Below are 24,113 nucleotides of genomic sequence, written 5' to 3' on the forward strand. Positions count from 1 at the left end.
ATAAATATTCTCCTAACACAATTATTTTTTTGTTAGGATGATTTTTATAGTCAGTGAAATAGAGGGTAATAGGACAAATCAGACTGTGATGAAAAATGATAATCTTTTCGATAAGTTTTACACTCAGAAAGAGGTGTATTCTTTTCTTGATTTTTTCTTCTTTTTTTCACATTGCTTTTTTTTAATACAGTATATCACCTTAAAAATCTGAAAGACATTTGTGCAATTGGAGCCAAAAGCCTAATATTAGGAGCGTTCTGTTCCTCAGTGCATTGGGCTCCTGTCTTGAACAGAGCTCAGTCCTCAGAGTTTTCGCTGATCCAGGTCCAGGTGTTAACTGCAGGTAAAAGGAGAGAGGATGTCACTAGCAAGTCTGCTGCAGCTGACTCATGCCTTAAGGCTGCTTCCTAGCCTCATAGAGTTTTGAGTTAAATTTGTTGTGCACAAAAACAGAGAGATCCTTGACCTTATTTAAAATTGTTATTATCTTCTAATTAATTCTTCTCAAGTTTTCAATTACTTAATTTATTTTACCAATGGCTAAAAAAAACAGGGAATGTTTAAATGCGTTAAAATTAAAAAATCTAAATATAGTTTTGCAGAGCTGTGTGTAAGATAAGAAAGATTGCTGGACTTTCTTTGGTCTGCATATGTATAGATTGAACCAAGCTGAAACATAAATAAGTCTTTGCTGACTTTTCATAATACTGAAGCCTGACTAAAATCATATGTACACCTAAAGAAGGCTCCAAGGCCGAAACGTTGTGTTTTCTTTCTTCTCTTTTCACCTGTACTAAAATCATATGTAGTTTGATGTGTGATAACTCTTGCAGCTGCTGGTGAGCACACGTGAAACAGTACAGGAATCCACTGTGTGAGGGCAACATTTCAGCAGATTTAGATATACTGGACCTCAGGAGTCAGATCAAGTCCTTCATGCTTTACACAATAGCCCAGTGACTGAAAAAGCTTTGCTTAAACCTTAGGCTATTTTTATAATACATATGAATAATTTAGTTAACGTATTTACTTTGCACTGCTGGGTAAACATGCTTACGTAAAAGGAGTCTATAAAGTATGAACCTGTGAGATGATTTATTAATATGAAATCCTGCTGAATTTAAGAGATGATACAACTCAAGCACGCAACTGACCATACACTCACATTTTTCTGCCTGGCAGTAGGGGCTTAGGCACAACACAAATGATTGTGCAGCAGGCTGGCATTTATACCAGGGGTGCGGAACCACTTGGGGGGGATTCAACACTTAAATTGTGGGGGGACAGCTCAGTAAGATGTGGCCTAGATTCAACATCATGTAAGAATATCACTATAAGGATACACCAGTTAGCGATCTGGTGTATTAAAAATAAACACTGTCTCTCCAACCCATTACAAGGCCCAATGCCTTACTTTAGTATCTTTTTTATCCCTGGAGAAATTTGCACAGTATATGATCTGTGATTCTAAAATTCACTGAAGCAGCTTTAATTTCATTTGAACGATCAGTCTATCACTCATGCAGACAAAGCTATGTATATAAGTAGCTTGTCGCCCGTCACTGCCATTGCAGAGATGACTATAGGTAAGAGTGCAGCACGTTTTCCTTTTCCTGTTGCTGCGCTACTAACAGTAGTCATCCAGGTGTCTGAAACCAATGGTTCATGCAAATTGCAGAAGGACTTTGATAATCCAGTGTTAGAAAAAAATGGGGATATTCTGATAGGTGGATTGTTTCCCCTGCATTTTATAGCTCCTGAACCCAGCTTATTGTATATTTCTCAGCCCCACTACAGTAAATGCAATGGGTAAGTAACTCCACATTTTTAACGACATCGTCAGATCGGTCATATTGTAAAGTTTCATAATTTTTTTCTGACATTTTGGGTGTGTTTTGTATTGCATTTTTATTTTATGATATGAAATAAAACACGTAATATCTGCAATTTACTGGAGATCTTAAATGCTCTTACTCTTGAAAAAGAATCTAAGATTTCTAAGATAACAGTATGTTTGGGCTTTTGAAATAATAAATCACATGTGGAATGGGCTCTTTTGCAGTTCACTAATGAAATGTCTGTTAGTTTTGATTACAGGGCTTTTCGCTGGGTTCAGACCATGATCTTTGCAATTGAAGAAATCAACAAGAATGGCACTCTTCTGCCTGGAGTGTCCTTGGGCTATAAAATTGCGGACAGCTGTGATAATGTTCATGACGGCCTGAGAGGGGCATTGACTCTGGTAAATGGCAACGATGAAGCTGTCTTAAGTCCAAAGTGCAACGAGAGCTTTCCAGTATCTGCCATCATTGGTCTGGCTTCCTCTTCTCCTACCCGAGCAGTTGCTCACACAATAGGGCCTTTTGGTGTTCCACTGGTAAGCAAAATCACTGTGGTTCTTCAATACGCAGAATAAAGAATAACCAGACATCACCAAAATTACTGACATGATCGGTCAATAATTTAAAAAATGCAGGGGTACTTATCATTGCCTTGCAACAACACAAATCTAAGGAACAAGAATATTTTTTTGCCTTTTAGTTACATTCATTTTATTTCCATTTTAAAAGCCCCACACACAATTTCAGTTCAAACTATGTGCGCATGTGTAGGTGCAATTCTTACCAGGCAAATTTATTTGCAAATGGTATCATTTGCATTGATGATGGATTAACAAGAAATGATCCCTCCACACCCTGTTGTAAAGCACTGAATATACAGTATATGAAATGCAATAATATCATGTAGTGTTTTAATAATGTAATTGTTTTGTTTAAAGTCGTGTATGGTATGCAGCACATTGAGAATCCATGCTCCTACAAAGATTCAGTTTAAAAAAACATTTTAAATGGGGCATAACGTCTTCTCACATGCACCCCAAAATAGGATGAAACAGTCTAAAATGCATGCAGGTGCGTAGAATTGAAGGCAGGTTATAGTGATAGAGTATGTGTCTTCAAAGAGAAGTGACTGAGACCTTTGTCTAAAGATGTTACTGCTCCTGTATTTTTCAGAAATGACACAAACAGTAAGTACTACAGTATTACTGTTCAGCTACAAAGGTCACTGTTGCTGACAGAAATAATTAGTCATCATGAAGAACATGTTGTGAACCATCACATTTACTCTTGAGGCAGTGATAGATTCATGTTTATTTGGCATATGCAGCCTTCTTAAGGTTAGTTGCCGTATTTGTAAAATACTAAAGAACGTTTCTGACAAAAGAATGAGAGACATACTGTATGTATTTAAGATATTTGTTATAAATATAGGTTACTGTTAGTTGAAATGTACAGTAACAGTCCTTGATACTGTATTTTCACGTCTGTTTTTCAGATCAGTTACTTTGCTACATGTGCTTGTTTGACCAACAAACGAGAATTTCCCACTTTTCTCCGGACAGTTCCCAGCGATTTATTTCAGGTCAGAGGACTGGTCCAGCTGGTGACACATTTCAAATGGACCTGGGTGGGCGCTGTTGCAACAGATGATGATTATGGTCAATATGGCCTCCAGTCGTTTGCGGAGCAACTGAAGGAACATGGCGGATGTTTGTCCTTTTACAAAACTATACCCAAGACCTACTCTGCAGAAAAAATCACACAGATAGTGGAAACCATCAAAAGTTCAACTGCTAAGGTTATCATTGTCTTCACAACAGAGGGGAAGTTTTCTGAACTCCTGAAAGAGGTGATACGTCAGAATGTTACTGGCAGGCAGTGGGTGGCAAGCGAGGCCTGGGTCACAGCTACGCTGCTTTCCACAACGGAGTTCCAGGAAACTTTGGGAGGAACTATCGGCTTTGCATTTCGCAGTGCACAAATACCTGGGCTTAGGGACTTCCTCTGGAGGATCAGGCCCTCTCCCAGCCCAGAGTCAGTGTTTGTTAACATGTTTTGGGAAAAGCTGTTTGACTGCAAGCTTAATTTCCCCGGGGTCAAAACAAACTATCTAGCTCCCAACTCCCATATCTGCACAGGCTCAGAAGACTTCAGGGCAACTAACAACATTTACTCAGATGTTTCTCAGCTAAGAGTTTCCTACAATGTGTACAAGGCTGTGTATGGCATCGCTCATGCTTTGCACGAACTGCTGGAGTGCAAGCACAAAGGAGAGGCACTGGGGAATAGAGCCTGCAAAGCTGTCTTTCCTTTTGAACACAGGCAGGTAAACAGCTGTGTAATCTTCCAGCACGTACGGTAAAAGCCACTGTTCCTACATCTTTCAATTACACACGAGTCCGCATCATGACTGCTTTTATTTCTCCCACCAAACAAATCCTGCTTCATGCACATTTTCAATTTGAAATTGCAATCCACCAGAAATCACATCGATTTAACAATCTGTTCAAAACAGACAGGTCCTTCTATCCAGTGTTTTCCTCACAATATGTTATTGCTCAGAATAACCTAGTATTCATGTATATATTGTAAGGGCATTCATTTCTGCTGAAAATTCGGTTAAGCAATGAGATTCTGGGATCTGTTAAATAAAAAAAAATAGTCTGTGAAAATAAATAATTGAAAAACAGGTCCTTTCCTTGATTGTCACAAACAAAAAATAGATAGTTCCACATTCACACTCTACATCATAGTGTGAAAATTCGATAAACATTCAATAGTGCTGTCTGCACATTGAATAATAAAAAAGCAGAACAGGAAACCCATTTCACTCTCCCTGCACTCTCCTTCTGCAGTCCATAGCCCTCAGAAAATATTAGGCACTGAATTCCTGTATCTCATGAATTTTATTAAATATTATTTTACTTTTATGTTAAAAGTTATCACTTCGTGAGTGAAATATGCAACCAGAAAGTACACTCACTATAAAGACTGTTTACTTTTATTTATCCTTTCTTTACAGCTGCTAAACTATTTGAAAAAAGTTGATTTTATAAACCAATTTGGAGAAAGAGTGAATTTTGATGAAAATGGAGAGCCAGTGCCTCTATACGACATTATAAATTGGCAGAAAGATGACAGTGGAAACATCCGATTTGTAAAAGTTGGAAGTTTTGATGCCTCCACTCCGAAAGGGACACAGCTGAACATAAATGAAAAGGATATCATGTGGTATGATGGTCAGGAACAGGTAGGGATTTTTTTGAGTCAGTGAAAGTTTGGCAAAATCACATAATATGTTGAAATAAAAATGATACGTGTAGACAAACATTTTGTGGATGCAGGAGTTTCCAACAATGTTTGCCAGCATTTGAAGTGCAGTGATTTTGCATGCAAACTGTGTTGTTTTTTTTGGAAAGGTTTTAATTTCTGTCCTGAGACCAAGACTGCAGTGTATTGTGGAGTTAAGTTCATGCTTTAGTGTTTTCACGTTGCATTGAACGCAAAAGATATTGTGTTGCTGTGGTCCAGGAGAGTGAATGTATGGAACATGCACATCTGAAAGTCTGGCAGAAAATGTGAGGAAATGGAAAGCAAATCTTTCTTTTTTTTCTCTTTGTGACTTTTAGTATTGCCGTGCTTTACCTAAGGACACCTCTCATAAGAGAAGACCTCAACTCCCAGTAGAACAATACATCTACAGAATACCATATCTTGAAAGCAAGTCTTGGCAGGTTATTCTTGAAGAATACCACACCAGACAGTTAGCTCCTTATCACAAAAAGCAAACAATAAGAGTAGGCCTCAGGTTTCCTCAGGTGATTTTATGCAGACATACAATAGAAAAGCTGTTTCATTTTATGTCATTTTTTGTTTGAACTCTAAGATGAATTGATATTATAGCATTTGATATTATGGCTCTTGGGCCAGCAATTAGTAGTCGGTGTAATAGCACTCATTTTCTTTCAGAGGCAACGTTTTCTTTTTAACTGGACAGACTATAATTGCTCATAGGGATTTATCCTCTGCGGTGTCTATTCTCACAACTCTTAACACACGCGCCATCTGTTACTGCTCAGCACCATGGGAAACAATGTGTGGGCCAGCACATGTGCACTGACTGTAAAGGTATTTCTTTTACATCGGGCTAATGTGCTTCCTAGCAGGGGTCATTAACACGCTGCTGTTCGGAGCTCTATTCTTCTCCATTTTTGGCTCAGATAGAGGTAGGGCAGCCAAAGGCACAACTCAGTGAAGATGAACCTGTCCATCTCGCTGATTGTTTCAGCTACAGTAATGTTTTCTGATTCATAAAACACATAAGGGCACATCAGGAAAACAGAAAAAGAGCAGCAGTGTGTCTGAGAAATAGCAAAATCAGGGTATGTATATAAAGTCTGTTAAAACACAAACTCCTGACATAATATAATTAGAATGCAAATCTCACAGCTTTATTTTCTTTCCTGACTGACACAAGAGGACTGCCCGACTGACAAAAGGATAATTTCTGAAAATCCATTTGTAAAATGCCAAACCTCAAGCCCATTGCATTTTGGCATCGGATTTTCACTCTGCTATAATATGTGCCTATGACACATTGGCAACTGCATGCCTGAAATGACCAGATTACAACCCAGTCAGGTTTGCAAAGCTGGTGTCAGAAAAGGTCACCAACTGCAGCTGATGATACAAAATACAGAACTGACTTTCAATTAACAATGATACCACATTTCAATTTGTTAAACACATTCATGCATTTCTGTGATAGACCATTAATACAGTATGTGCTCTGAGGCTTAGTCTCACAAAGGGCAGAAGAGAGTTTACAGTAATTGCCTTCGGCTCCTCTCCAGGTGCCAAGGTCAGTGTGCAGTAAGAGCTGTCCCCCAGGTACCAGGAAAGCCATTCGTGTGGGGGAGCCTCTGTGCTGTTTCGACTGCCTACCCTGTGCCGAGGGGGAAATCAGCTACGAATCTGGTAACGGCAACTTAACAGTGCTGACAGTGCCACCTATTCATCTCTTTACCTCCCTCTTCACCGGCCCCACCCACACCTACTGATTCTCAGCTTCCCTTCCATCTGTCCTCCTTTCCCACTCCTCAGTCTCACATTACTGCTTTCTCCCTCCAGCTGAGATCTCATGTCCTTCATTATTTATTTTCGTGTTACATGCTCATTTCTGTGTATTATGTTTCACCGTTTCCCGCAGAACAGCATTCTAAAAACCCTTTTTATGTTGCCCTTATGTGATCCCTCAGTTTTACAAACAGTATCTTTTCCTCAATTAACTGGTACAGTACAATTGCCTGACAGTACATCCTAGGAGATTTACCTAATACAGTATAATACACTTGACCTACTTGAACCTAAGGGTTATTTTATGTTTAAAAATAATGCCTCTTAATTCCTATTTGAGTAAAATTAATTTGAGGCCTCCTTAGGCCTACTCGTTGACTTAGATAAATCGTGGCAATGTCCCTTTGATAACGATAACATTTTATTTCACTTTTCTCTGCAGACTCTACTGAGTGTACAAAGTGTCCTCCGGATCACTGGTCTGATAAAGACAGGACGATGTGTGAACCGAGAGCAATAGAGTTCCTCTCCTTCCAGGACACTCTGGGAATCATTTTAGTCATTTTGACTTTTGTGGGGGTTTCTGTAACACTGGCCACTGTTGTCATTTTCTACAATTGCAGAAGCACCCCCCTGGTCAGAGCTAACAACTCGGAGCTCAGCTTCCTGCTGCTGATTGCCTTGGCTCTCTGTTTCCTGTGTTCACTTCTGTTCATAGGCAAACCATCGGTCTGGAGCTGTATGGCTCGCCACGCAGCCTTTGCAATCAGCTTTGTGCTGTGCATCTCCTGCATTCTTGTAAAGACTATCGTAGTGCTAGTCGCCTTCAGAGCCACACTGCCCGGATCCAACGCGATCAAACGGTTCGGTCCTTTGCAACAAAGAGCGATCATTTTTCTCTGCACAGTCGTTCAAGCTATGCTGTGTGCCCTGTGGCTCATCGTGGCTCCCCCTTTCCCTTTCAAAAATACGTCCTACCAGGGTGGGAAGATCATCCTTGAATGTAAAGATGGATCAACGCTGGCCTTCTATTTAGTTTTGGGATATATCGGACTTCTTTCTTGTGTTTGTTTCGTGTTAGCTTTTTTAGGCAGAAAATTGCCCGGCACCTTTAACGAAGCCAAATTCATCACCTTCAGTATGTTTATATTTTTTGCAGTTTGGATATCATTTATACCAGCTTATCAAAGCTCCCCGGGAAAATACACAGTGGCAGTTGAAATATTTGCTATTCTTTCCTCCAGTTTTGGACTTCTTATCTGTATATTTGCACCTAAGTGTTATATAATTTTGCTGAGACCTGAGAAGAACACTAAAAAAAGCATTACGTGTAGTAAAATTAAAAAACCCAACACACTTTAAATGATGATGTTCCTTGTTTCAGTGGCTTTTTATTATTAAACTTTTAAAAGTATTTAAATGGGTTTACTCGATAAGACTACCTCGATTTTTGATAGTAATTATAAAATAAACAGCAAAAAAAGCTTACTTTTTGTGGCGATGTGGCTTGTCTTCCACAACAGTTGTATAACCTGGTAGAGGCTACCCTCTGCTGGACAGATTTAAAAATTACACTCACGTCTCGTTTATGTTATTCCCATAATAAATTGTATACAGTACAGTACGTCTCTGTAACTGTGTCTCCTATAGAGGCTGATTTTTGTTACAGTGAAACTCGCAATTACACCCTCAAATTGATTTAAAAAATTGGATTCATCTGAAGTTTGGCTGTTTTGAGCTCTTAATCATATTTTAATAATCCTTACACCTACAAGTGTATACTGTAGCTCTGCTCTAAACACTTGACAGGTAATGGGGATCCCCTCCAACACCACCAATCTGTACCCCCACCTGGATGATGCGACGGCAGCCAGAGTGCACCAGTACACTCCCCACACGTCAGCTCTCATTGGGGAGGAGAACAGAGTGGTGAAGCCAGTTCATAGATGGGGATTATTAGGAGGTCATCACTGGCAAAAGACAGAGGGGACATTTGGCCAGGACGACGGGATAACAGCCCTACATGTATCTAGACATGGGTTTTTAATGACCTTGGTTTTACGTCTCATCCAAAGCACAGCGTCTTTTTTTACAGTATAGTGTCCCCTTCACTATGCTGGGGTATTAGTGCCCACACAGACCGCAGGGTGAGAGTGATCATGACAGCTGGATGTTTCCCCGAGGCCTGGAACCAAGGACTGATCACGCCCATCTATAAGAGTGGAGATAAACTCGATCCCAACAACTACCGGGGCATCTGTGTGAACAGTAACCTGGGGAAGGTATTCTGCAGTATCCTGAACACACGAATACTGGCCTTCCTTACCGAACACAATGTCCTGAGTAAAAGTCAGATTGGCTTCTTGCCAGATCACCGCACATCTGATCACATTTACACCCTACACACACTGATAGACAAACACGTCCACCAAAAACACAAAGGAAAAATTTTTGCCTGCTTTGTCGATTTCAAAAAAGCATTTGACTCGATTTGGCATGAGAGATTGTTTTATAAACTACTCCAAAGTGGCATAGGGGGCAAAGTGTACGACATAATTAAATCAATGTATTCAGAGAGCAAATGTGCAGTGAAAATTGGAAACAAAAGGACTAAATTCTTCACCCAAGGCCGCGGGGTGAGACAGGGCTGCAGCCTGAGCCCAACACTGTTCAATATCTATATCAATGAATTAGCAGGAATGTTGGAGCAGTCTGCAGCTCCTGGTCTTACACTACACGACACAGAAATCAAGTTCCTGCTCTACGCAGATGACCTGGTCCTGCTGTCGCCCACAGAACAGGGGCTGCAGCAGAACCTGGCACTGCTGGAGCAGTACTGTCAGACCTGGGCACTGACAGTCAATCTGGACAAGACCAGAGTTATGGTTTTCCAGAAGAAAGCCAGACCTCAGGGAAACAGGTACAAATTCACACTGAACAACAACACATTGGAGCACACATCCAGCTACACATATCTCGGTCTCACCATCAGCTCTTCCGGGAGTTTTGACCTGGCAGTGAAGGCACTGAGGGAGAAGGCACTCAGGGCTTTCTACGCAATAAGAAGGAGGCTCTTCAACATCAACCCACCAACAAGAATCTGGCTCCAAATATTTGAAAGTGTAATCCAACCCATTGCCCTATACGGCAGTGAAGTGTGGGGTCCCCTCACAGACCAGGATTACACCCAATGGGACAAACACCCCACAGAAACTCTGCACATGGAGATCTGTAGAATCATACTCCGTGTGCAGAGAAAAACTCCTAACAACGGGTGCAGGGCCGAATTAGGCCAGTACCCACTATTGATAAACATACAGAAAAGAATATTAAAGTATTGGCTACACCTAAAAAACAGTGACCAAAATTCCTACCACCACAAAGCCCTGCTGAGCCAAGAGCTGAGCCCAAAACAGAGCCCCCTGAGCCAGCTGGTCCTGAGGCTCACCGACCTGAGCCACACCGATACTAACCAGCCTCAGGACAGCACTGCTAGAGCACCACAACCCAGACTCAACCACATCACAGCACAGATCAAACAGCAATATCTCACACACTGGGACACACAAACACAAACACAACATAAACTGGAATGCTACAGAACCTTAAACAGACAATACACACTAGCTGAATATTTGACCAAAATAAAAAATAACAAACAGAAACAGACCCTGACGAAGTACAGGCTCAGTGACCACAACCTGGCCATAGAAACTGGGCGACACAGGCAGACCTGGCTGCCCAGAGAGGACAGGCTGTGCTCCCACTGCCAGCGGGGAGAAATAGAGACAGAGGTGCACTTCCTACTGCACTGTGACAGATACTCTGGGATTAGAGAAACATTCTTCCCGAAATTCAGAAATCTAATCCCAGAGTTCCCACACCTGCCAAAACCACAACAGGTCCCAATCCTACTTGGAGAGGGAGGAGGGAACTCAGTTGATCTGGCAGCCCAGTATGTGATCTCCTGTCACAGCCTGAGGAACAGTGAGTCCGTCTTCCAATAATGCTCCAGCCGCCTACAGTATATGTCGATATTATATAATATGTCTTTGTTGTAAATGTCTGTAACATGTCTGTAGATTTTATTTTACTTCTATTTTTTGTTTTGTTCTATGTTAATTTTATTATTTTTATTTGCTTTGGCAACACTGATTGTACCTATCGGTCATGCTAATAAAGCACCTTGAATTGAATTGAATTGAATTGAAAGGTCATTTAGCGGTTATCTTTCAGCTGCTGCATTTTATAAATAACATCACACACTTTTCAGCAGTAAAAGAAAATAAACATAGAAATATTCCAATCAGGCACCTTGTTCGTTCAATTAAGGCTTCAATTGGGTAATTAAGCTCTGCTGGAATGAAACTTTGCAGGCGTGGGACCTCCAGAACCACGATCTGGAGCCCCTGTCCATTATAATATCAGTAATTACTTAGGCCATGTAAAACAATGTATTATTAAAGCCGGGGCTCTCAAGTCCCTGTGAGACTATCCAATTTTTTTACAGAATCTAACTGAAACTTTTCTCCAACTTTACGTTCTTGACCAAGTTTACAAATGTGGACCTGCAGTTCCACTTTTAAAATTAATTTAGTACAAGAAATGTTTGAACTGATAACAGGTGTCAGGTAGATCACCAGCAGGTATATCACCCTGCAGCCCCTGAGCCTGAAGCTCAGCAGGTGTGAGCCTGGCCAGTACCTGGATGGGAGACCTCCTAGGAAAAGGTTGCTGCTGGAAGAGGTGTTAGTGGGGCCAGTAGGGGGCGCTCACGCAGCAGTCTGTGTTGATCGTAATGTCTCAGTTCAGTGATGGGGACGCTATACTGTAAAATAGGCGCTGTCCTTCGGATGAGACGTAAAATCAAGGTCCTGACGGCGGTCATTAAAAAAATTGAGGTGGGGCTGCATACTGGTGGTGGTGGAGGGAAGTTCCCATTACCTGTAAAGCGCTTTGAGTGCAGTGTCCAGAAAGCACTATACATGTGTAAGCAATTATTATTACAGGTGTTAGAAAAAGGTGACTGGAAATAAATGCAACGCAAACGGTCAGGAAAGAAAAAAAAACATTGAAGGTTAGAATATGAGCTCGCTACCTTATTTATTTTTAATGAAATGTCAAGGGATTTAATTTATTAATTCGCATTTATGGAGAGTCTTTGTCTTTTAAATAGAGTCAACACGAACTGCGCAAGCGCAAACATGGCTGCTATCATAAAAGATTGGATATCTAGTTTTTTAAGATTATTTTTAAAAGGTATGTATTTTTTTATTTTTACGTTAAATATTTTACCAAAGTTTAAATGACATAGTGCAGTGATGTGCAGTTTTTAAAACGTTGACGGTAGAAAGAGAAGTATTTATGTTTTCGTGGATTTCAAACACATCGAATGAAAGCTTTAAAAACATGTTAAACAAAGTTTGCAATCAGATTCTTTATCAAAATCGCTTTTAAGTAAACTTTACATTATTTTCGAACCCAGTCAACGTTGTTTGTGAAATTTCTGTGAATGAAGTTATAATTTTATCATAAATTAATAAATGTGCCCTTTAGCACTGTTATGTGCAGAAGTAGGCTGCTTCGTTATTCAAGAGTACGAACTGCTGTTCGTAATTACTAATGCTAATTGCTTAATTAGCATTAATCAGGATAGAAGTATTTCATGATATAATGTTAATTTACATTGAGATTTTTTTGTCCCATGTGTACATGTGTTCCTCTGATAAGGTGAATTGTGGCCAAATGTTTTAACCAAGAAATATTTTGGCGCACACAATAAAAACAGTGAAACAGATTCCCTTTCTGATTCGTAAGGTTTATTGGGTAATGTTAAAAAGTCGACGTCGGTTGCTTTTGCAGTAATACAAGGGGTCATCGTATTTCTGTCAGTGAATGAATGATGCAAAGGTTACAGGTCAACAAGGATCTTTTGAGCATGTACTGTGCATTAATTTGATAAAAATTAAAAGCTTGATAAAATGTGTGTGTTTTCAAAGAGATTTAGAGGGCACTTTACCCATCATGTGTTTTTTTGTATTCTTTTCAGGCTGCAGTAATATAATATAGCATTTCGGAACAAAAATACAGATTATCAAACCAAAACTTGAAGCTAAAATAGCAAATATTTCCACAGCTACTGTAAATTTTCCGGGAGAGCTGATATAAGCTGGGATAAAGGTGATCCAGACAGCACAGAATATGAGCATGCTGAATGTAATGAATTTGGCTTCATTGAAGTTATCAGGTAGATTCCGAGCCAGGAAAGCGAGCACAAAGCACATGGCAGAGAGGAATCCTATGTATCCTAACACAGCCCAGAATGCACCTGCAGATCCCAGGTCACACTCCAGAATGATTCTCTCTGCATAATATTTCATGTTCATGTTTGGAAAAGGAGGTGATATTATCAACCAAAGAATACATATCAATACCTGTACTAGTGTGAAACCCAGAACACTTAAGCGCTGCTGTGTGGGGCCAAACCATTTCATTATGTTATTGCCTGGGAGTGTAGCCCTAAAGGCCATTAACACCACTATTGTTTTGCCCAGAACACAAGAGATGCACAGGACAAATGTGATCCCAAATGCTGTGTGGCGCAACATACAGGACCAGTCAGAGGGCTGGCCAATGAAAGTAAGTGAACAGAGGAAACACAGTGTCAATGAAAAGAGCAGAAGGAAACTTAGTTCAGAGTTATTGGCTTTGACAATGGGAGTACTTCTGAATACAAAGAAAACCACACCAACAGCAGAAGTTACGAAAGCTCCAGTTATAGAAAATACCACTAAAATGATTCCTAGAACATCTCCAAAAGACAGGAATTCTATCAGCTTCGGGATGCACTTGTCCTTTTGAGCGTTTGGCCAGTACTGTAGTGGACAAGTCATGCAATCCGTGGAATCTATAAAGAAAAATAAGAGCAATTTAAAATTAGTTTTGTTACTCTTGGGATAATATCATTTATATCATATTTAAAACATATTTTACAGACTGAGAATCTATTTAAAATACTTTAATATTGTGCAGTACTTTTTTGTAGTAGTGCATTGACTATATACTGGACTACTGACCCAAAACAGTAATAAGTCTTTTTCAAGAGAAACATTGCTCTGTTATAAAAGCAAAATTCAATTACTTAGAGCCTCAGTGCATTTTGTCACCTTGAGTTTAAAAAATGTTATTATTGGATTTTACCACTTCATTGTAAGTATTGGTTCTTGCAAAAATCCCAACAGTCTTTTATTTCATGTACTTTTAAAACAGCTGTAAATTGATGTGACAGTACTGCTACAGCTACTGTGCATGCAATGACAGTCAGATTACTGACCTGTAGTGTTGCTGATCTCTCCTTCAGCACACGGTACACAGTCAAAGCAGCAGGCAGGCCTTCCCTTCTGAACAGCCTTCCGAGTGCCTGGAGGACAGCTCTCACTGCACACTGATTTAGGGATCTGGAAAGGAAAGCATAGCCTCTGTACTCACATTAAACTACTTTGCTGCTTTTAATCAAATAGCAGACATACAGTGAATGTGCTATTAAATTCACCCTTTAAAGCTATATTCTGTTATAGAGGTTTACAAGATTAGACAGGATTTATGTTGCTTATACTTTACATTTTGTGCAAGATGTTTGTTTTGGTAGCTTCTCAGTATTAAAACAGCATTTCATAAATTTGTATTTCAATTATAATTACTGTATTGGAGTAATATGCATAACTATTTTTCAAAGTGTTTCACAATTATGGAACTACTTCAGAAATTAATAAAGATTCTGATTTTTTTTGAGGAAGGACTTCTTGTGCAAATAAGAAAAATAGCAGAATGTGTAGACTGCTTCTATTTCACCTTGCTTTTCCCTCCTGCCCAGATGATAGTTCTGTCGTTCATTGTAAAGGTCTGTCCCTCAGGTGCTGATGCATCATAGTGGCCGACTGTCAGTAACTGGGCCTTTCCTTCTTCATTCACCTGCCAGTTTACCAGCTCATAGGTGGCTGCTGGGTCTCCATTTGCATCAAAGTAAACTCTGTCCCCACTCTTGGTTGTGAAATTCACAGTTTTAAGCTGCTGTAATACCTGCCATAATGAAGTCAAGAACTGGGTGAAATGGGTGGTTTTATTACTCATTAGTCCCATATTAATAAAGATTAGATCTAGGCAATATGTAAAATACTACACAAAATGACAAACGTATTATTATAGTTTGTGCTATATTCACATGTCATTTAATAAATATCATTTAGACATTTTACATTATCTAACTAAAGTGACATATATTAATTATAATTAAATGTCTTCTTACCTGCCCTGGTTCAATTTTTGTATTTTTGTCGCACCTGGACACAGTGAGATTATTGCAGGCCAGGATGTGCATAGAATGAGCAATAGCATAGACTGCTTTGTATACTTTATAAGTAATTCTTAACTGAGATGTATCTGTGTAGGGGTTTTGCAGTTCTCGTAAATTCTCTGACCCTGTGCACACTTTCTTGCTTGAAGAGGTGTTGTTAGCTGAGAAGCTACAGCTGAAAGCACTCTCCCAAAACTCTGTCAGCAGGGGGCTGCTGGTGATCTCAGCTGGACTGATCTTCACCAGGAACTCTTTCAACCCTGCAATAACGGATTTTGGGATGCCAAATCCTATCGATCCACTCAACAGGTTGTAATGCAGGACCTCTGGATCAGTGAGCCAAGTTTCACTGCCTACCCACTGCAAGGCAGGAATATCCTGAGTGGATAATTCCTGAAGCAGAACAAGCATGTCACCTGTTGCTATGAATGCTACAATAACCTTTGCAGTGGATTTCTTTATGACATCCACAACTTTCAGAATTTTTTCCCTGGGATTTGTTCTGTAAAAGGCTTCCGAATATTCGATACAAATGCCTTCTGCTTGGGCTGCTTGTAAGAAAGCTGCCATCCCGAAGTTTCCGTAATCGTTATCACTTCTTACTGCGCCAATCCAAGTCCATCCAAAGTGTTTGACAAGCTGTGCCAGGGCTGTTGCCTGGAAATAATCGCTGGGGATTGTTCTGAAAAACGTTGGGAACTCATGTTTGTTGCTCAGACAAGCACATGTAGCAAAATAACTCACCTGTAATTAAAATAAAGTATTTAGAGGGTAGGTTTCCCAAAAGTTCCTCAATATCTACAACAGTTCTCAAAGGAAAGACATTTTGTCACAATACTGTATGCCTGTTTAATACATGGCTTTAAGAGAAAGAGCTGTCGGTGTCAAGTTGGTAGCGTATAAAACAAAATTAATCTTTTATTTAATTAATGGTAGAAATAGTGCTGATGACTTGAATTGTTTTCAATTGAACCACTATATACCTTTGTATATCAAGGTCTTGGCCAAATCTACCAGATTATCTAGAATGGTGAACAATGGCAGATTGTTTTTAAACTCTAGCAGTACTTTTATGTAAGTCAGAATTAAATCAGTAAATCAGAGGGGTCTACTGTGAGGTTCAAGCAGGACAGTAAATCACGTGGTATTGTTAAAAGAGTTGTCTTGTTAAAACCTTACCACTGGAATGCTGAAGGGCCCAACAACTCTGGAAATGGCTATTGTAGGTGTAGATCCAGACTCCGCCACTATGGCTGGGACAAAGGCTGGTTTGGTGCAAGAGGTGTTGGTGGAAAAAACTGCCTCCTGCCCGTTCATCAAATCAAGGGCAGCTTTCAGAGCCACTGGTATAGCTGCACAAGAATCATAGATCCTGTAGCCCAGTGTGACCCCGGGAAGGATCTCTGAACTGTTGTTTATCTCCTCGATGGCAAAGATCATTGCCCGAGCAAATCGAAGCTCTCTGAGATCTAAACTATAAAGAAACTGGGTTAAATAACGTCTTAACATAAGATATACCTTTAATATACTCTCAGTCATGTTTGCGTTGTCAGATATTTGCTAATACAATATTACAGAACAGCTAAATTCTGTTTGGAGAAATATAATAAGTACATGAAGATGTCATTTCAACCGTAGTGTGTTGTAACATTTGAATAGTATTTGAATAATAGCATTACATTGAATAATAACGTTTTAGTCAAAGTTTGTCCTTTAAATCTTATTTGAACCGCTTGTAGAAACATCTTAATTAAACTTTAAATGACATATTTTATCTACAGTATCTCAGAATTTCTGCTGTGTCATGTAACTGTGAATTCAAAGCCCCATTTAGGCCAAGAAGAAATGACAGAGGATTCATCAAAAAGAGTGACTTTTACTTTTACTAACCTTTTACATTTTTGCGGAGAAGGCGTGTTTTTGAAGGCATGTTTCACTGTATTGATTTCATTGTGGATCGAAATGATCCCTCCGATCACAAAGTCTCCATCTTTTGAAAACTGAAGTAAGCCTGGGGTTCCCTGTAGTCTACATGTGGGTCTTGCATGGGTCAGATGAAGAGCTAGTAAGCCTGTGAGAAGCAACATCCCAAGACAAAGGAGGATGGACTTCACAATCTTCTCATGCTTATATACTGCAGGACAGAAAGGCTCAAGGGTGATTAATGTGTGCGTAGCCCATGCTGAAGAGGCGGGAGTTATTCTCAACAGTGACATATCCGATCTGGTTTGCCCCAGGAGAAATAAAACTCAGTGAAACACGTTGTTATTGTTTAACAGGCCTTGAATGATTCTCTCTGCCCATTGTGGCATTAACCTTGACATTTACGTTGATTTTGAGGATGCGAGTGGGCTCTTCGTTTCTTCGTTTCAACCCTAATGCTGCCAAATGACGGGACTGCTGAAAAGCTTTTAATGACCAGATATCTGGAATTTAAAAAATACATTAATTTAATGTTTTGCCACGAGGCTTTGTTTACTTTTAACTTGTATCATCTGGCGGTGGTTAGGATTGCAGTCAGGGTATGGCAGAGGTGCTCGGTGCTTCCATTACAACAGTCAAATGAACTTAACGGAATGTGGAAAAAATCCACATCAAGTAATAAAAGTGTCAGATATATGATATACTGTATGAGGCCGAATGGCCTACACCAAACTGATTGACAGCTTTCGCCTAAAGGGCCTGCCTGAACTAGATCAAAAAGCACTTGTTTATTTTCTGCAGTCAGGAGTGCACAGGCAAGCTTTTTCTTCTTTTAATGATGAGCTTCTATATCATATCGAGTTTATTTCTGGTCCAGAACAAGGCACTGACTGGCAGGCTGACAGGTTCTTGGCCTTTAGCTGTTCTATAAAATTGAAACTGTGCATGAGCCATGTTCATTTTGAGGGAGCAGAGGTACTTAGATATATGTCAGATTAATTAATGACTATAATGGTTAACTGTTTACTTTGCCAATGTTGCTTTGACATCTACCCTCATTTTAAAAGATACAGATAATTTTTCTTGATTACTAAACGCAGAGTGCAAAGTGATTGATTGAACGCTTGTGCTGAAGCTCATCAATCAAGCTATAAAGGTGCACAAATAAGTTAAAATACATTTAAGTAGCATAGTAGCATTCATCATTGAAACACAGCCAGATTTGTGTGCTGTGTAATATATTTGTTCTGCAGTTAAAACAAATGAGGAGACTAAAATAAGATAGTGTAATTGCTTTTGTCCGTCAGAAGCATTTTTTATAAAGCGGCTTTGTTAAAAAACGTATTTTAAGCTTTTTTGGTATAAGACTGTGTTTAAGGTAAAATTTAATTCTAGAATGTGATTTAGAGGTTTATAATGCTGTGTATTACTCATTATCCTGCCTGTGGGAAGCTGAGCAGCATCAGGGTTGAGAAAATTGAAATCTTCCTGGCATCATTAAGAGTATTCAACTCAATTAACAGATGAGACGTTTCAATTTTGATAAGTGTTTACAGTGCCTGTAAGAAAGGATTTTGAAGGTCCTCTGGACTGACAGAATGAAATAGTACAGTTACTTAAATAACTGTTTTCCATACTCCCTCAGGGCTCATTGTCTTTGAATGGCTTCCAAGTAAACATATAGGGATTCGTTCTGTAGTGTCTCTGACTCTGTGCCAAATGAACAAACTGAAAGTCATCACATGGAAAAATGTAATGAATAAATCACGTCATATTGGAGAGTGTTGTTTTGACGTTCTCAGACTAACATAATTTTTCATGTAATTCATGTAACATATAGCGCACATTATTTTAGTCATTCAAAATAATATGACTCATCATATTTCTTATACAGTATATCTAATTTGGCATAAGGTCATTTGCGTCTTCTGCTTTTCTAGTCAGTATGGAAAATTTACCATATCAACAAATTGCCAATATACATGTAAATATTATGCAGTGAACTCTTCAACAACTACTTTACAGTTTTTGGTGAAATGGAGCAAACGTATTTTTTTAAGTAGGCTGGGTTGCATTTATTTTTCTGTAAAGAAAAGTGTCAGCACAAAGCATCTGTTTCAGGTGCTGGAGTTTGCTGAAAGCCAATATGTCCAATTGAGCTATATTTTTTTCTGTGCTGTTTTCGGCTTTGTACTTTGACACACAAAGGGCTTTATGTTCCTTGTGGGAAAACCACCTGCCTTATTAATTATACAATGAAATGTGCAGATTTTCCACAGTTTTCCTCATGGGAAGATTCGGTGCATTATCTTTACAGCAAGCCTGCTCATTTTTATTTGGCAAAGTACTGAAAATGATGCAATAATATTAAGAGTTATCCATCAGTGCAGAGTCTGTCACCACCAAGTGTTATATTAAGTGTACATATGAAGAAAATGAAACCAAGTTTCTTATTAGGAGGCTTTATTCTGAAATCTGAAACATGTTTGATATTCATTTCATTTTATTGTTATTTGTAAAATACAAAACGCTGTTAACATGGTTTTAGTCTTGAAAATGTTTTTTCCTTCAATATAGAGCAAATCTGTGCATTTTTAAAAGAGTAAAACATTTATTAACTTGGTTGTCTTGATATTTTAAAGAGATTTTGAGGGCATCTTACCTATCATGTGTTTTTTTGTATTCCTTTCAGGTTTCAATATTATAATATAACATTTAGGAACAAAAATGCAGAAGATCAATCCAAAACTAGAAGCTAAAATAGCAAATATTTCCACAGCTACTGTAAACTTCCCAGGGGAACTAACATATGCTGGGATAAAAGTGATCCAGACAGCACAGAATATGAGCATGCTGAATGTAATGAATTTGGCTTCATTGAAGTTATCAGGCAGCTTCCGAGCCAGGAAAGCGAGCACAAAGCACATGGCAGAGAGGAATCCTATATACCCTAACACAGCCCAGAATGCACCTGCAGATCCTAGGTCACACTCCAGAATTATTCTGTCTTTATAATATTTAATATTTCGATTTAGAAAAGGAGGAGAAAGTATCAGCCATACAATGCATATTAAAGCCTGTACTAGTGTGAAAGCAAGAACACTTAACCTTTGCTGTGTGGGGCCAAACCATTTCATAATGTTATTGCCTGGCAGTGTAGCCCTAAAGGCCATTAACACCACTATTGTTTTCCCCAGAACACAAGAGATGCACAGGACAAATGTGATCCCAAATGCTGTGTGGCGCAACATACAGGACCAGTCAGAGGGCTGGCCGATGAAAGTAAGTGAACAGAGGAAACACAGAGTCAATGAAAAGAGCAGAAGGAAACTCAGTTCAGAGTTATTGGCTTTGACAATGGGAGTACTTCTGAATACAAAGAAAACCACACCAACAGCAGAAGTTACGAAAGCTCCAGTTATGGAAAATACCACTAAAATGATTCCTAGAACATCTCCAAAAGACAGGAATTCTATCGGCTTCGGGATGCACTTGTCCTTTTGAGCGTTTGGCCAGTACTGTAGTGGACAAGTCATGCAATCCGTGGAATCTACAAGAAAACATTTATATTACTAAATTGACATGCAGTATGTATTCCATATGCATTATTAATGACAGTGTTCATTTATTTTTGCTGTAAGTCTTTAGCTTTTGTGACACTTTTACAAGATGCAGACTTGCTACATTTTCCTCTTCTGTTTATGTTGACTTCCTGAAAGATTCTTGTGAAACGATTATCTTCTTGTTTAATACATCTCAGTGCTTTCTTTACCTTATACATGGCTTTTTCAATTGCTTGCACAACATTCCTCCACTTTCAGGTACTTTTGTTTAAAACAAAGATTCCTTTACAAACCTGTAGTGTTGCTGATCTCTCCTTCAGCACACGGTACACAGTCAAAGCAGCAGACAGGCCTTCCCTTCTGAACAGCCTTCCGAGTGCCTGGAGGACAGCTCTCACTGCACACTGATTTAGGGATCTGGAAACGAATGCTAAATTATTACATGTATTTAAGTGTTAAAAAAATAAATGCATATGAATTAAATTTGAAATATTGCAAGGCATCTGTATATAGTGTTTGCTTTATTTTAGATGACTGCTTCAGGTGGCATAATAACTTCACCTTGCTTTTCCCTCCTGCCCAGATGATAGTTCTGTCGTTCATTGTAAAGGTCTGTCCCTCAGGTGCTGATGCATCATAGTGGCCGACTGTCACAAACTGGGCCTTTCCTTCTTCATTCACCTGCCAGTTTACCAGCTCATAGGTGGCTGCTGGGTCTCCATTTGCATCAAAGTAAACTCTGTCCCCACTCTTGGTTGTGAAATTCACAGTTTTAAGCTGCTGCAGTACCTGCAGTAAGGAAGTCAGCTATGTGGTTATGTGAGTGGTTCTGTTAAACAGTGTTATATTCAGAATCTGCACAAGGAGATAACTAAATGATGGCTTGAATTAAAGGTTGTTTTCAAGGCTGAAAAAAAATATACTTTGGTTCACATGGTTTGGTACATATTAATAAACATTTTCTTCTCATTTGTTTAATAATCACAGTGCATCATTTATTTCGGAGATAAGTCATCTTACCTGCCATGGCTCAAGTTTTATGTTTTTCTCACACTGCAAAAGAGAAGATGGAGAATTCTTGCATATCTGATTATGAATCGAATGAGCGATAGCATAGACTGCTTTGTACACTTTATAAGTAATTCTTAACTGAGACGCATCTGTGTAGGGGTTTTGCAGTTCTCGTAAATTCTCTGACCCTGTGCACACTTTCTTGCTTGAAGAGGTGTTGTTAGCTGAGAAGCTACAGCTGAAAGCACTCTCCCAAAACTCTGTCAGCAGGGGGCTGCTGGTGATCTCAGCTGGACTGATCTTCACCAGGAACTCTTTCAACCCTGCAATAACGGATTTTGGGATGCCAAATCCTATCGATCCACTCAACAGGTTGTAATGCAGGACCTCTGGATCAGTGAGCCAAGTTTCACTGCCTACCCACTGCAAGGCAGGAATATCCTGAGTGGATAATTCCTGAAGCAGAACAAGCATGTCACCTGTTGCTATGAATGCTACAATAACCTTTGCAGTGGATTTCTTTATGACATCCACAACTTTCAGAATTTTCTCCCTGGGATTTGTTCTGTAAAAGGCCTCCGAATATTCGATGCAAATGCCTTCTGCTTGGGCTGCTTGTAAGAACGCTGCCATCCCGAAGTTTCCGTAATCGTTATCGCTTCTTACTGCGCCAATCCAAGTCCATCCGAAGTGTTTGACAAGCTGTGCCAGGGCTGTTGCCTGGAAATAATCGCTGGGGATCGTTCTGAAAAACGTTGGGAAATCGTGTTTGTTGCTCAGACAAGCACATGTGGCATAATGGCTTATCTGCATTGTTAAAAAAAACACAAGGTGTGAGTATCACAAAACTGCATTAATGCATCTGAGGTCAAATAGTAAATGCTAGTTTAGTAGATACATATACTTCTGTTTTTCTGTTGTGTGCTGTTAAATAAAGAAATCAAATTTGTCACAAACACTGGCAGCTGGCAGATTTAAACAATCGAGTGAGCTGCATTGCATGGCATTTCAAGGAGCTTTTGTGTCGTAATAATTTGGATATTCTGGGAGACCCTGTATTGTATTCAGAAGAAAGCATAATCTAAATGTGTGAAGTTGTGCTTTTCATTCTTTTAAAATACAAATTAATGTAGGAAAATATATATATATACAGCTAAAAGAGTATACAGATAGCTTACCACTGGAATGCTGAAGGGCCCAAGAACTCTGGAAATGGCTATTGTAGGTGTAGATCCAGACTCCCCCACTATGGCTGGGACAAAGGCTGGTTTGGTGCAAGAGGTGTTGGTGGAAAAAACTGCCTCCTGTCCGTTCATCAAATCAAGGGCAGCTTTCAGAGCCACTGGTATAGCTGCACAAGAATCATAGATCCTGTAGCCCAGTGTGACTCCGGGAAGGATCTCTGAACTGTTGTTTATCTCCTCGATGGCAAAGATCATTGCCCGAGCAAATCGAAGCTCTCTTGGATCCAGACTGTTAACAATAATAAAGACATTCTTGGTGATTGTATTTTAATACACTCGCATGTATTCTCTTGATGTCTTGTAGGTACATCCCATTAGCTCTCATTTATTTTAGTGTTTTAAAATCTGCCCTAAACAAATAGTTTAAACCCATACATTTAAAAGAAGGTGCTGCATGCTTTTGAAAAAGTAATTCACATTTCATTTAGGGTATGCAGTCATATGTTTGTGAGCAGTTTCTCAGATTTGGCCCTCTCTTTGCTACAGATATACAGTATGTCCCACACCAACACTCGCAGGTGTTGACACCTCAGGCAACAAAATATTATTCAGGCACAGTGATCATGCAGTACGGAAAAAACGTACCTACCTTTTGCATCGTACAGGACCAGGAGTATCATTGTAGTTGTACTTCAAGACATAAATGTTGCTGTGCATTGAAAATATCCCTCCAACCACAAAGTCTCCATCGTTTGTGAACTGTGCTGAGCCTGGAGAGCCCTGGTGTCTACAAGTAGACCCTGCATGGGATAGGTGAGCGAGCAGTGGCACAGCTACAAGCCACATCCCAGCATGAAGGAGGATGGAATCAACATTCCTCACGTGCTTATATAGTACAGGACAGTGAGGCTCAAGGGGAGTATTGTGTGTAGAGCATGCTGATGAATACGGGATATTCCCAGCAGTGACACACTGAATTGCTTTTTGCCTACAGGGAAAATACCCACTGAATGCAAAAAAATATTCATTTGATGTGTTTAACTGATATCGACTTACTTTCCCATTACCTCTGGATAGTTTTTAAGTAGCTAAATAGCCAGATATATCAGTATTAAATGTTTGGTGAGTACAGCAACATAAAATGTTATATACTTTATTTGCA

At 39.4% G+C, this 24,113-nt stretch overlaps 3 protein-coding genes across 3 annotated transcripts; 1 reads left to right on the forward strand and 2 right to left on the reverse strand.

Annotated features, from left to right (window-relative positions):
- The first annotated feature begins 1,827 nt into the window (after window positions 1-1,827).
- olfcu1 (olfactory receptor C family, u1) lies at window positions 1,828-8,352 on the forward strand. The gene is made up of 5 exons (XM_088619204.1): window positions 1,828-2,377; window positions 3,337-4,167; window positions 4,864-5,091; window positions 6,695-6,818; window positions 7,360-8,352. Exons 1-5 carry the CDS (start codon window positions 2,075-2,077, stop codon window positions 8,277-8,279), a joined length of 2,406 nt encoding a protein of 801 aa, XP_088475330.1. The 5' UTR covers window positions 1,828-2,074; the 3' UTR covers window positions 8,280-8,352.
- Window positions 8,353-12,720: 4,368 nt separating this feature from the next.
- On the reverse strand, window positions 12,721-16,737 carry LOC148677182 (extracellular calcium-sensing receptor-like). Its single transcript, XM_088619236.1, has 5 exons — window positions 16,450-16,737; window positions 15,223-16,014; window positions 14,769-14,996; window positions 14,251-14,374; window positions 12,721-13,824 (listed from the first exon to the last, which is right to left on the reverse strand). Exons 1-5 carry the CDS (start codon window positions 16,708-16,710, stop codon window positions 12,911-12,913), a joined length of 2,319 nt encoding a protein of 772 aa, XP_088475362.1. The 5' UTR covers window positions 16,711-16,737; the 3' UTR covers window positions 12,721-12,910.
- Window positions 16,738-19,540: 2,803 nt separating this feature from the next.
- Window positions 19,541-23,746, reverse strand: LOC148677183 (extracellular calcium-sensing receptor-like). Its single transcript, XM_088619190.1, has 6 exons — window positions 23,601-23,746; window positions 22,946-23,240; window positions 21,777-22,574; window positions 21,318-21,545; window positions 21,050-21,173; window positions 19,541-20,743 (listed from the first exon to the last, which is right to left on the reverse strand). Exons 1-6 carry the CDS (start codon window positions 23,666-23,668, stop codon window positions 19,830-19,832), a joined length of 2,427 nt encoding a protein of 808 aa, XP_088475316.1. The 5' UTR covers window positions 23,669-23,746; the 3' UTR covers window positions 19,541-19,829.
- Between the last annotated feature and the right edge of the window lie 367 nt (window positions 23,747-24,113).

This window comes from Lepisosteus platostomus, chromosome 2 (assembly GCF_059453375.1).
Source record: "Lepisosteus platostomus isolate fLepPlt1 chromosome 2, fLepPlt1.hap1, whole genome shotgun sequence".
Taxonomy (NCBI): domain Eukaryota; kingdom Metazoa; phylum Chordata; class Actinopteri; order Semionotiformes; family Lepisosteidae; genus Lepisosteus; species Lepisosteus platostomus.